The sequence below is a fragment of the Ceratotherium simum genome, chromosome 16, assembly GCF_057802395.1.
Source record: "Ceratotherium simum simum isolate JZ-2026a chromosome 16, ASM5780239v1, whole genome shotgun sequence".
NCBI classification, from domain to species: Eukaryota; Metazoa; Chordata; class Mammalia; order Perissodactyla; family Rhinocerotidae; genus Ceratotherium; species Ceratotherium simum.
In genome coordinates, this window is record NC_141915.1 from 48,223,938 (window position 1) to 48,236,340 (window position 12,403).

Sequence of the window (12,403 nt, forward strand, 5' to 3'; positions counted from 1 at the left end):
AGTTTATCTCAGTAGAAGGTCTATATTGAAAGAAAATTGGTTAACCTAAGTGTATGCTTCTTAATTGGTTGCTGATAGATTGTATTAGAGAATAAGACTAGAGTTAATAAAGTGGTGAAATGTTTTTTAGCACTGCAGTAGAAATTAAAGATTTTTTATTTATTTTTTTGCCCCCAAAGCCCCAGTAGATAGTTGTATGTCACAGCTGCACACCCTTCTAGTTGCTGTATGTGGGACTCGGCCCCAGGATGGACAGAGAAGCGGTGCCTCGATGCGCACCCGGGATCCAAACCCGGGCCGCCAGCATCGCAGCGCATGCACTTAACCACCAAGCCACAGGGCCGGCCTTGCAGTAGAAATTAATGTAATAAGATTATAACACATTTCATTCTAAACCACTAAGCAAGTTGAAGTTTTATTTCAAGCTCACTTAAGCAGCTTTTGCTTAATTAACCATTCGATAAAGTTTTATCAGTAGTTTGGGGCTTTGTGATTTTCAGAAGTACATACTTCTGAAAATCTATTAGATGAAACAGACTTAGGCTTCATCATAAGCACAGTGGGCTTTGATTTTTTTAAAGCTGTTTCTCTTTTATCTATTTCATTAGTAAGTTTACAGTCAGTTAATCCAGAGACTGGCAAATACAGTATAGGAGAGAGCAGAATGTGAAGTACGGGAATGGTCTCTTCAGAGTTACTGTGGGAAAAAATAGTCAAGTTGGTAAAATAAATAATAATCAATGTGTGTCTCATTCTACAAATAAAAATTTATAAAAATAGTCTTCGTTGATATTCAAAAATTTGCTATTCCATTGGATGAAGCTTAATTTTTACAGATTTGGAATATTAAGTTTTATGCAATTTACAGGGATCTTTTAAAGCTTTTTACCACAATGGAGTTGATGCGTTGGTCCACACTTGTTGAAGACTATGGGATGGAATTAAGAAAAGGTTCTCTTGAGAGTCCTGCAACTGATGTTTTTGGTTATACAGAGGAAGGTGAAAAAAGGTGGAAAGACTTGAAGAACAGAGTTGTTGAACATGTAAGAATTTGGTGTGATAGAGATGACAATTTAGAAGTAAACTTTGGCAAATTTGAATATAAATTTTTATTTTTCAAGTTTGATAATCAAGTGTTTCTTTTGGATGTTATTTCTTTAATTCTTCACTTTAGGATATTTTTTCTATGCCCAATGTAGTAGTGATGTAAATTTGTTGTTCAAATGTTTATTGTATATTTCCCAAGGGTTTATCCCAAGAAATTTATTTCGTCCCTCTTGTCTTTTTTTTCCCCTTATTTTTGGCATTTCAGAAAAGATAACTATGTGTTAGCATGCTTCGTTTTAAGAGGACCTCTTAAGAATTCAAGATTTTATAGCATATAAACCAGAGGAAATTTCTTAAGAATGTGAGGGATGGATGGGGGTGGAGGGGAGTGTTTTCTATCCGATACTCACTTGGTAGTTTTGGAAATGGGTAACGTGTGTTAAACCTGACCTTTGATCTTCTTGGTGTCCCTACAAATTGAATTAGTTAACATTCATTCACATAACAAACATTTATTGTTAGCCTTCTATGTGTCAGACACTGTACGAAGTGCTGGGACACATGGGAGAATAAGACATGGTCCCTGCCTTCAAAAAGCTTAAAAATAAATCATAGGGGAAGATGCATTTATAAATAAAAGTATTATAGATATTATGGTACAAGTATACATAGAGTAGACCAGAGCATAAGGAGAGAGTTGATTGGTTCCACATGGAAGAGTGGTCAGGCTAGCTACGTAGGAATTAACGCGGGAGCTATGATTTGTAAGAACAGTACATAGTTAGCAGGCAGACGAGGGAGAGCAGATCCCATTTAGGCAGATGGGATAGTCTGAGCAAGGGCGTGGAGGCACAACCCAGCAGAGGAACTTGGGGACCTCCAAGAAAAGGGCTTAGTGAGAAAGAAAGTTGGAGATGTAGAAAGGATCTGGATCATAACAAAGTTTGTACACCCCAGTAGTGAAAACTTTTAACTGAGAGGATGATGACCAGGCTTATATTTTACAAGGATTCCTCTGGGAGTAAGTGTGGATAATGGATTTGGAGAGATGAAAGACTGGAGATGAGAAGACCAGTAGAATGAGGGGCTGTGTGGGCTTCAGTTGAGGCAGTAGCTGAGGTATTGAAGAAGAATGAATGGAATGGAATTATTTTAAGGAAGAAAATCAATAGAATTTGGTTACTGATTAAATTTAAAGGATGAAGGAAAAAAGGAGGGTCTAGAATGATTCTCATGCTTCTTGAGATGTTGGTGTTGCCATCGACCCTGATAGACATGGGAGGAAGTGCATTGTCTTCAAAGATGAGTTCATTTCCCCCCCCAACCCTCCCCCATTTTTTCTTGTGAGTGCCGCTGTTTTGTTAGTAACGTTAACATTAAGAATAATAAAGGGGAGTCCCTCTAACTTTAGCACCATTGCCAGTGAAAATTAGGAAATTTAATTTCAAGTTACCTTTAAGTAGTTATAATGATGATAAAGTGTAGTGTTGTGAGATGATCTGGGTCATTTTTTTGAATTTTAGCCTTTCGTGTCGTAATTTAAAAATCTTAACTTTAGATTCTTGCATTTAGCAAAAATGTTATAATTTTTAACCACTAATTTGGGTTAGATAAGCTTATATTTTGACTATATATATTTAAAAAGAGTTGTAGACAGTACTCAGAATAACTTACAAATCACTACAGAAACCAAAATTTCTAAATATTTAGTTTTGTTATTGAAGTTTAGAGCCAGCTTCATTCCCATGGTGGGCTATAAAAAAATAAAAGCTCTGAGTCTGACATTTTAACTCAGCCTATTTGGATATGAAAACAGATGGACTTTTAGCCTTACTGACAACTGTTCTATGTCCTCCCTGCCTTCTGTCCTCTCCTCAGAATATTAGAATAATGGCCAAATATTATACGAGGATAACAATGAAGAGGATGGCACAACTTCTGGATCTATCTGTTGATGTAAGTAGTAAGCACCATTGTTTGAGTTATTTGTAGCCATTGATTTTGAGTATCAGTAGACTTGTAAAAATCAAGTGAGAAAATCAATTTTGTTTTATTATTTAATTTGAAGTTTAGGTGATAGAAAGTTTCCTCAAGCTATCTTGAACACAAAAAAATAGCCTACATATCAAGTTTATAGTTACATTAATGTTATCTATAACTAGTTAAAATCTTCACTTAAATATGTTAGTTTTACATGGATTAAGTTGAAGTCCAAGGTATTTATTTCTATAATAAGTATATCTAGGTTCCCAAAAGTGAATTGTAGCAATAAAAGATGTGAAGGAGCCCTGACTGCAGTTGACCTGAAAAGGTCCCAGGATCTGTTAGAGGAGTATTGTGTTCAGGTCTGGGTTTCCTGTTGATAAAATGTACCACACCAAAGAGATAGGAGTTAAGTGAAGTGTATAGTGATGGTCTAAAAAGCCGTTTCTGTCACCAGAAGTTGTTGTGACAGTTTAGCTGAGAAAGAAGAATCATGGAGTTTTAGGGTTAGAAGGCTTGATCCTTGGTTAGTTCATTAGCTCTTCTCATTTCTGGATGAGGGTACCAGAATCCTTGGAAGAAAACTTCCTTGCCTGTGGTTGCATAGTTGCCAAGTGGCAGAACATATATTCTAACCCAGCATTTCTGGAAACAAATTAACTGTATAATACTGGCTTTTAGGGGGCAATGTTGTAGAAAAGAGAATAGACCAACTTGCAGTTGACAACAGGCTCTTGCCCAGTACCAGCAGGATTAAGTTTGCAGGGAGGCAGATTGAGACTCAGCCCTGACTCTGAGTGGACTCAGATTCTATTCATTCCCTAGACTCTCAGTAAAATAAGTACATTATTACAGGAAATCAGCAGTTGCTAATGAATTTTAGCCCTTTTTTTTTTTTTAAAGATTTTATTTATTCAGTTTTTTCCCCCCAAAGCCCCAGTAGATAGTTGTATGTCATAGGTTCACAGCCTTCTAGTTGCTGTACGTGGGACTCGGCCTCGCGTTGGACGGAGAAGTGGTGCCTCAGGGCGCTCCCAGGATCCGAACCCGGGCCGCCAGCATCAGAGCGCGCGCACTTAACCGCTAAGCCACGGGGCTGGCCCTGAATTTTAGCCCTTGAATGAAGAATTTAAAAATGCTTTCCTTAAATCTTATGTATTGTCTATAATTATCCTATTTTAATTTAATTTGTCTTTCTCTCTTGCAGGAGTCAGAGGCTTTTCTCTCGAATCTAGTAGTTAACAAGACCATCTTTGCTAAAGTAGACAGGTTGGCAGGAATTATCAACTTCCAGAGACCCAAGGATCCAAATAATTTATTAAATGACTGGTCTCAGAAACTGAACTCATTGATGTCTCTAGTTAACAAAACCACACACCTCATAGCCAAAGAGGAGATGATACACAATCTACAATAAGGGTCTCGATGCCTTTAATGCTTTTAGAAAAGAGTTAAAATTGGAAGTCTTTAAGCAAAAAAAGACTATTATGGTGTATATGTTGGGGTGTTTTGGGTTTTTTTCCTATTTTCAGCTCCTTTGTCTAAAATTTAAAAGATAGTGAATATGTATGAGACCCCTTTCAACCTTTCAGTTCCCTGATTTCATTGTTAACTTTGCATTTGCAATTGGTGCAAAAATATAATACATTATATTGTCTGAGTACTCAAAAAATTGTGTCATAACTTACCCAAATATGTTTTTCTGTCATTTGAAATCTTTTTAGCTATTATTTGTTTTCATTCAGCTAACAACCATAATTATGATAAAAGCAGAATATGCACGTTTACTTTCTATGGTTACCTATGTTTCTGAATATTTTGTGGGGTAGTGATTTAAGTGTTTTTTTTAATAAAATAAATTCTGTTATAAAGCTATCAATTATTTAGTAGAATTTAAAAAGCAACATAGAACATATAAGAACATTTGGGATAGAGTTGTGATTTGCGAAGAATTTGTATTTTAGTCTCTAGAAAGTCTCTAGACCGGGTGAATATAGAGCTATCTGGTAGGCTGGCTATAGGCTTAATTTTTTTTTTTGAGTTGAACTTGTTGCAGAGTAGCTTTATTTTTACCTCCTTTCCCTGACTTGACCAGTTTTTGAACAAAATCTAGTGACATTGACACAATTTAACACACAAATAAGACTTCTTTGTGGCTTTAACTTGTAGGTATAATTACATCATTAAATCTTCAAATTCCTTCTCTCTTTATAGGAACTTTAGTTCTATTATATGAACACTGGATAACAAGCTAAAATGCTTTAAAAATGACCAAAAAAAGACTTCAGGCCACCCTTTTAACAAATGGTATTGTATTAACTTTTTTTTACAGAATTAAACAAAAGTAGTTTTACTGTGAAAAGAAACATTTGGGATCAATATGAACAAATTTTGGAAGTTTTTTGTTTGATTTATTTCAGAAAAAATAGAAAAATGAAACAAGGTTATTTAAAATGATGTTTAAGTAAAGAAAGTATAAGGTCTACTTTTTAAAAAATACAAATGAAGAGATGGGAAAAAAGCATTCTGGAAACAGCATTTCTCATAATTCATTTTCCATTTAATGGTCACTCAATTGTCATATTTCATGATCCCAGGGCTGGGGACAATTGTGGGACCTCTCCTATTTATGCCGAATCATTGTGAATAACAACATAGTATTAATCTAATTTTATTCTTTGGGAATTTAATGTATTGGTCACATTAATAATATCAACATCTGCTATTACTTATCTTTAAAAACTAATCAAAAATATGGCAAGTTCAGAAACATCAGAGGTTCACACTAGCAGTAAGAATATGGTTTTAATTTTCTTTTGAATGAGAAGGATAGAAAATAAAATCATTTTGCATTGTTAATTTGTAAATCAGGTTGGAGCTAATTTGAATCTAGCTTCTCATTAACTTCATCTTTCTAGGGACTCATTCACCTTGTACTTGGCAAACCTAGACTATTTGGCCAAATATGTAGCTGTAAAGATTTCAAATGATCCCCTTCTTTGGGCTTTATTTAACATGCTCACCCTCAGACTAAGCTCTTTGTGTGTTCTGATTTGGTGCCATTTGTGACTGTGTCCCAGTGACCAAATCCCACTTGATTAACTGCTCATCCATTTCTTGTTTTTTCTATCCAAGCAAACAAGAGTTATTACCAATTTCTTAGCATTACAAAGAAGATTCCATTAGCCTAGGGTAGTAAAATATTTGAGATGTTCAGAACCTAAAATCCTATCTCACATTTCAGACCTAAAGCTGGCATTCGTGAAAAGAACTACCATGTTTTAACTATGGAGAAGACAATGCTTGACTCATTATCATTTCCATTAGGTTACTAACCAGCAGGAGAGGTGATGAGCCACTGTTTCGGGGATTTTTTTGAGTGAAACACCTTTTACTCTTATTTCTATATAATTTGTTTTTATTTGAGAGTTCAGTAGCTGTTTCTGTAATTATCCTCAATTTCCATATACTTATTATTGAATCACTGAAAAACTCATCTTTAAAATTCGTACCGTTCCATTCTATCTCTTGTAAGTGTTAAATGTATGATAAAAGTACATATTTTAATTTGTTTTCCGCTCCTGGATATAGCTGCAATAAAAAGCACTAATTTGTGGGTATTTAAGAAAACCTGGAGAATAAACTCAACTTTAAAAGATCACTTCTCTTTTTAATTCTCTTACATTTAAAACAAACAAAAAGCCATAGATAATTTTCATTTTTCTTTTAAAATCATGTTATCTCTCTCTAAACCTGTTTTAAGCAATGGGAAAACATTTTGCACATTTGTTTCAAAAGCTGACTGGTTGGCTTTTTTCCCCTGCATTCTTTCTGATTTGGGGTTGGTGACAGGCTGTGCCTCATTGTGCTCTTGACTATTGGTTCTCCACCTTATTTCACATCAGAATCACCTGCAGGGCTTGTTACAACACAGCTTGCTGGGCCCCACCTCCAGAGTGTCTGATCCGGTAGATCTGGAGGGGGACCCAAGAACTTTGTTTTTTTTTTTTTTTTTTTTTTTTTTAAAGATTTTATTTATTTATTTTTCCCCCAAAGCCCCAGTACATAGTTGTCTGTCATAGCTGCACATCCTTCTAGTTGCTGTATGTGGGACGCGGCCTCAGCATGGCTGGAGGAGTGGTGCCTCGGTGCGCACCCGGGATCCGAACCCGGGCCGCCGGCAGCGGAGCGCACGCACTTAACCGCTAAGCCACGGGGCCGGCCCCCAAGAACTTTGATTTCTAAGTTCTCAAGTGATGCGGATGCTGCTGATCCATGGACCACACTTTGAGAACCACTCCTCTTGACGACACTTGCAGTAAACAAGTGCAGTAAAAAGATATGTTGGGTTTTTTTGTTTTTCGTTTTGTGAGGAAGATCAGCCCTGAGCTAACATCTGTGCCGATCTTCCTCCACTTTTTGTAGGACACCGCCACAGCATGGCCTGACAAGTGATGTGTTGGTGCGCGCCTGGGATCCAAACCCGGGCCGCCAGCAGCGGAGCGTGCGCACTTAACCACTATGCCACCGGGACGGCCCACTATGTGGGGTTTTTAAAAGACATTTTTGTGAGAAAAAATAGTGAACGTGGACATCAGTAAGATTAGGATTGTGCTACAGCATGATGCTTATCCAATGCCAATTGTTTTTGAGTCCAGTGATTTAAAAGTCTGGTTTTATCCTGCCTCTTGAGATACAGAGAAATGTTCTTGATTTTTGAGTGGATATAAAACAATGTCCCTAACTTGGAGCTTAATACTTACTATGTTGAAAAAATTGAATGACATCTCTGAATATTGCAAAAATTTCATCATCTTGCTATTCTTTTCTCTCTATAAGATTGGCGTATTTCACTAGCGTAATGTTTGAAAAGTTCATCTGTGTTGTAGTATGTGTCAGAATTTCATTCCTTTTTATGGCAGAAGAGCATTCCATTGTATGGATTTACCACATTTTGTTTATTTATTCATCTGTTGATGACACTTGGCTTGTTTCCACCTTTTGGCTATTGTAACTAGTGCTGCCTTGAACATGAGTGTACAAGTGTCTGAAGTCCTGTTTTCAGTTCTTTTAGGTATATCTGCATATTGGCTTTAAAAAAAAGATTCGGAGGAAATTGTAAAGATTGTGCAGAGAGGTTCTTTGTACTCTGGTCAAGTTTATACATTGGGTTTTGTCTTTGTTTTTGTTTTTGTTTTGTGAGGAAGATCAGCCCTGAGCTAACATCCGTGCTAATCCTCTTTTTTTGCTGAGAAATACCAGCTCTGAGCTAACATCTATTGCCAATCCTCCTCCTTTTTTTTTTTCCCAAAGCCCTAGTAGATAGTTGTATGTCATAGTTGCACATCCTTCTAGTTGCTGTATGTGGGACGCAGCCTCAGCATGGCCGGAGAAGCGGTGCATCAGTGTGCACCCGGGATCCGAACCTGGGCCGCCAGTAGTGGAGCGCGTGCACTTAACCACTAAGCCACGGGGCCGGCCCTTATACGTTGGTTTTTAAAACGAAAAGGATGTTTATGTACAAAGGAATGATGTAGTAGTCCAGAGAAGGACCAATTTCTGGCAAAGCTGTTACTGTTTTAAATCTTATCCTGCTAACCATAAAGACAAATTCCACAAGAACTTCTGTTCTCTTGTACCTAGTGTCGAGGGGACCCAGAGTCAATGGAATAGGAACTACTTGTGGTCAGAGTTACCAGACCAAGTCTCAGCCATGTGGATCGTGTTATCATGTGCATAAGTCCCAGTAGAGGAACTAGCGTTAAATAAGGCATCCTATCTTAATAGGTGGTCTTGTATCTGAAACCCATTAAGGACTTAGGGTTTTAGAACCAAGAAATCTAAAGCATTTGATTTGGCATTACTGGGACAAATAAAAAGAGGGTTATTCAGTATGAATCATAAAAGTAGATAAATAAACGCACATTATTTATACATCCACAAAAAGCATCTGAGCCAAGTTTTCAGAAACTTTAGGCTGTAGAAATAATGTTCTCAACAGAAGCAGTTTTATCAACAAGGAAGAAGGTAGGTGTCACAGACACATCTTTTCTTAATTTTTCTGTGTTACCATATATACAGCCTTATTATTTAATATGTAATGAGTACCAACTCTGCTGTAAGAAAAAAATCATCTTTGGGGGCCCGCCCAGCGGCGTAGCGGTTTAGTTTGCGCGCTCCACTTCGGCAGCCCAGAGTTTGCAGGTTCGGATCCTAGGCACGGCCTGGCTTACCGCTTGTCAAGCCATGCTGTGGCGGTGTCCCATATAAAGTAGGGGAGGATTGGCAACGGATGTTAGCTCAGGGCTAATCTTCCTCACACACACACAAAAAATCTTTAAGAAGTCTAATATTTCTAAATTTAGTACCTTGTTCAATTTCATGTATTAATTTGAACTTTGGACATTTTTCTTGAACTGTGAAAGAAAACTTTCTGGTTTCATAATGCCTTTTTTTAAATGCTTAAGTGTCACTTGCAAGTGCAGAAAGTAAAAGTTAAAGCAATATGGTGTAAACTAATTTTACTTCATCAAGATTTTAGCATTATATTCATTTAAAATTTTTGAGAATTTGAAGAATTAGATAAGTTTAAAAGAACTAACCTTCAAGAAAGCAAAGATAATGCTAGGAAGGAATAAGACGTTCTTAAAATGCTTATCATGTTTTCTACTGCTGAATGTACGACGTAATGCCTCACTGCAGAATACTAAACAGCTGGTCTCCTGATGCTTCCACATCAACTTCCACTGTGTGTAGAATGCAGGGCAGATATTTTATTCAGTGTTCCCACTTAATGGAAATGCTATTTAAGCCACATTTCCTTCACCTTTTAGAATGCAAATCTTGAAAGAGAAGGATAATGTGATTTTCTTCTGCTGTCAGTACTTAGGGATTACAGTAAGAGTTTGGAAATAAGTTCTTCCTCTAAGATTTAGGTTATAATAGCAACATATTCTGGACCAGAGCAGATAAGCAGATACGTTATGGCTCCCTGGCTGGAAAAATCTGCCTACAAGAAGGTAAGCTTCTAGAGGGCAACTTTTACAACTAGTTGACAACTAAATTCCCAACATCTGGAATAGTGTCTGGCACATAGTTACATAATGTATGGACTTGAAGAATAACCAGATAACTTTAAGTTGACTAGCTTTAAGACATGACTAAAGAAAGAATATGTCAATCAAGAAGTTAGCCATGAAAGATAGAAAAATGGGAGTCACAGGAGCACACAGTGGTGTGTGTGGGATCCTTAGCTCACTGAATCCAAGTGTTCTGCACTTTTAGGCAGGGCCGTCCTAACCATGGAAATGGATACAGGAAATACAGCCAAAACCTATGACCTTATTGGAAACACTTCCCTCTTGAAATTGAGGTGGCATGCAAAAATAGCCTAAAATGGTATAAGGAGCTAACCTCGATATGACCCTATGCTCAATATGCAAACCTATGATGATGATTTAACTTACCATTCAGGTCATGATAATTTACCAAGTATTAATTGGTAACTTAATTATTATTTTCAAAAAGGTAAAATCAAATGTAAAATGGTTCAGTCATGTGGAAAACAGTCTAGTGGATCCTCAAAAACTTAAACATATGACCCAGCAATTCCACTCCTAAGTATATACCCAAGAGAACTGAAAACAGTATTTAAACAAATACTTGCACGCAAATGTTCATAGCAGCACTTTTCACAATAGCCAAAAGGCAGGAACTACCCAAATGGCCATCAGAGCATAAATGGATAAATAAATTGTGATATATCCATACAATAGAATATTATTTAGCCATGAAAAGGGAAGTCAGGAATGCTGATATATGCTACAATGAGGATGAACCTTGAAACATGCCAAGTGAAAAGAAGTCAGACACGAAAGATCACATATGGTATGATTCCATTTATTTGAAATATCCAGAATAGGTACATACAAGAGAAAGAAAGTAGATGGTGATTACCAGGGTCTGGGGAGAGGAGGGAATGAAAGTAACTGTTTAATGGATAAGAGAATTTATTTTGGGATGATAAAAATGGTTTGGAACTAGATAGATGTAGTGGTTGTACAACATTGTGAATGTACTGAATTCCACTGAATTTTTCACTTTAAAATGGTTAATTATAGGGCCGGCCCTGTGGCTTAGCTGTTAAGTGCGCGAGCTCCGCTGCTGGCGGCCCGGCCCGGGCGTGCACCGACGCACCGCTTCTCCGGCCATGCTGAGGCCGCGTCTCACATACAGCAACTAGAAGGATGTGCAACCATGACACACAACTATCTACTGGGGCTTTGGGGGAAACATAAATAAATAAAATTAAAATAAATAAATAAATAAAATGGTTAATTATATGTTATATGAATTTCACCTTAATTTTTTTAAAAAGGTAAAATCATGACTCATGTAAATATAAAATACACATATCAAAGATTTTATTCAACTTATAATTATTTAATAAGGGAACCAGTGAGATGTTAAAACCAGTTCAAAGGATAAAATTGTTAGAAACAAAATTGGTTAATGTTCATCAGGGCCGTGCACTGTAATGTCTTGAGGTTATCTGTTTTGCCAGACAGGTATTATCTGCATCTCTAGTGGAAAGAAATCTATAAAATAATCTCTGTTCCTACAGAATTTTTAAACAGCCAGACAATGGAAAGCAAGCTCAGCACTACACTGAGTTAAATTCCGGAGTTTAATGAGTGAAGGTCCTCGTTAGTGATGAGTAGAGGGTCATTCTGCTTGTATCCACCAGTATTGTAGTGGATGGGTAATGTATATCCATCTCTGAAAGACGCATCTGATCTTTGATCTGGAAACACTGGGTTTCCTTGCCTCTAAGGCCAGAGGTCAGACTTGGCCTGTAGAAAATTCACCAAGTAGCAAATGTGATCTGGTAAAGTCTTTCTTTTCTTTTTCTTTCTTTTTTTTTTTTGTGAGGAAGATCAGCCCTGAGCTAACATCCATGCCAATCCTCCTCTTTCTGCTGAGGAAGACTGGCCCTGGGCTAACATCTATTGCTAATCCTCCTCATTTTCCCTTTTTTCTCCCCAAAGCCCCAGTAGATAGTTGTATGTCATAGTTGCACATCCTTCTAGTTGCTGTATGTGGGACGTGGCCTCAGCATGGCTGGACAAGCGGTGCATCGATGTGCGTCTGGGATCCCAACCCGGGCCACCAGTAGCAGAGCACGCGCACTTAACTGCTAAGCCATGGGGCCAGCCCTGGTAAAGTCTTTCTTGATAGACAGCTTTTTGTCCTCTCCCCAAAGAGGGAAGAGAGTCTTTTTCTTATTTTGAATTTTACAACTTCATATTCGACCTGGACCATTTTTTTCGCCCCGATCTTGAAATTAAACGTTTGATCATTTATGTCCTTCTCT

General features: G+C 37.3%; 1 protein-coding gene across 2 annotated transcripts in view; it reads left to right on the forward strand.

Moving 5' to 3' along the window:
• The window catches only part of PSMD12 (proteasome 26S subunit, non-ATPase 12), a 31,842-nt gene extending 25,151 nt beyond the window's left edge, over positions 1-6,691 (forward strand). The window contains exons 9-11 of one of the 2 annotated variants that reach the window (XM_004432672.3): positions 869-1,043; positions 2,926-3,003; positions 4,238-6,691. In XM_004432672.3, the coding sequence (XP_004432729.1) occupies positions 869-1,043; positions 2,926-3,003; positions 4,238-4,447 (463 nt within the window). In that variant the 3' untranslated portion in view covers positions 4,448-6,691. Of the gene's footprint in view, positions 1-868; positions 1,044-2,925; positions 3,004-4,237 lie in introns of those variants that run through there. The other variant, XM_087441455.1, reaches the window with a different exon arrangement.
• The last annotated feature ends 5,712 nt before the right edge of the window (positions 6,692-12,403 follow it).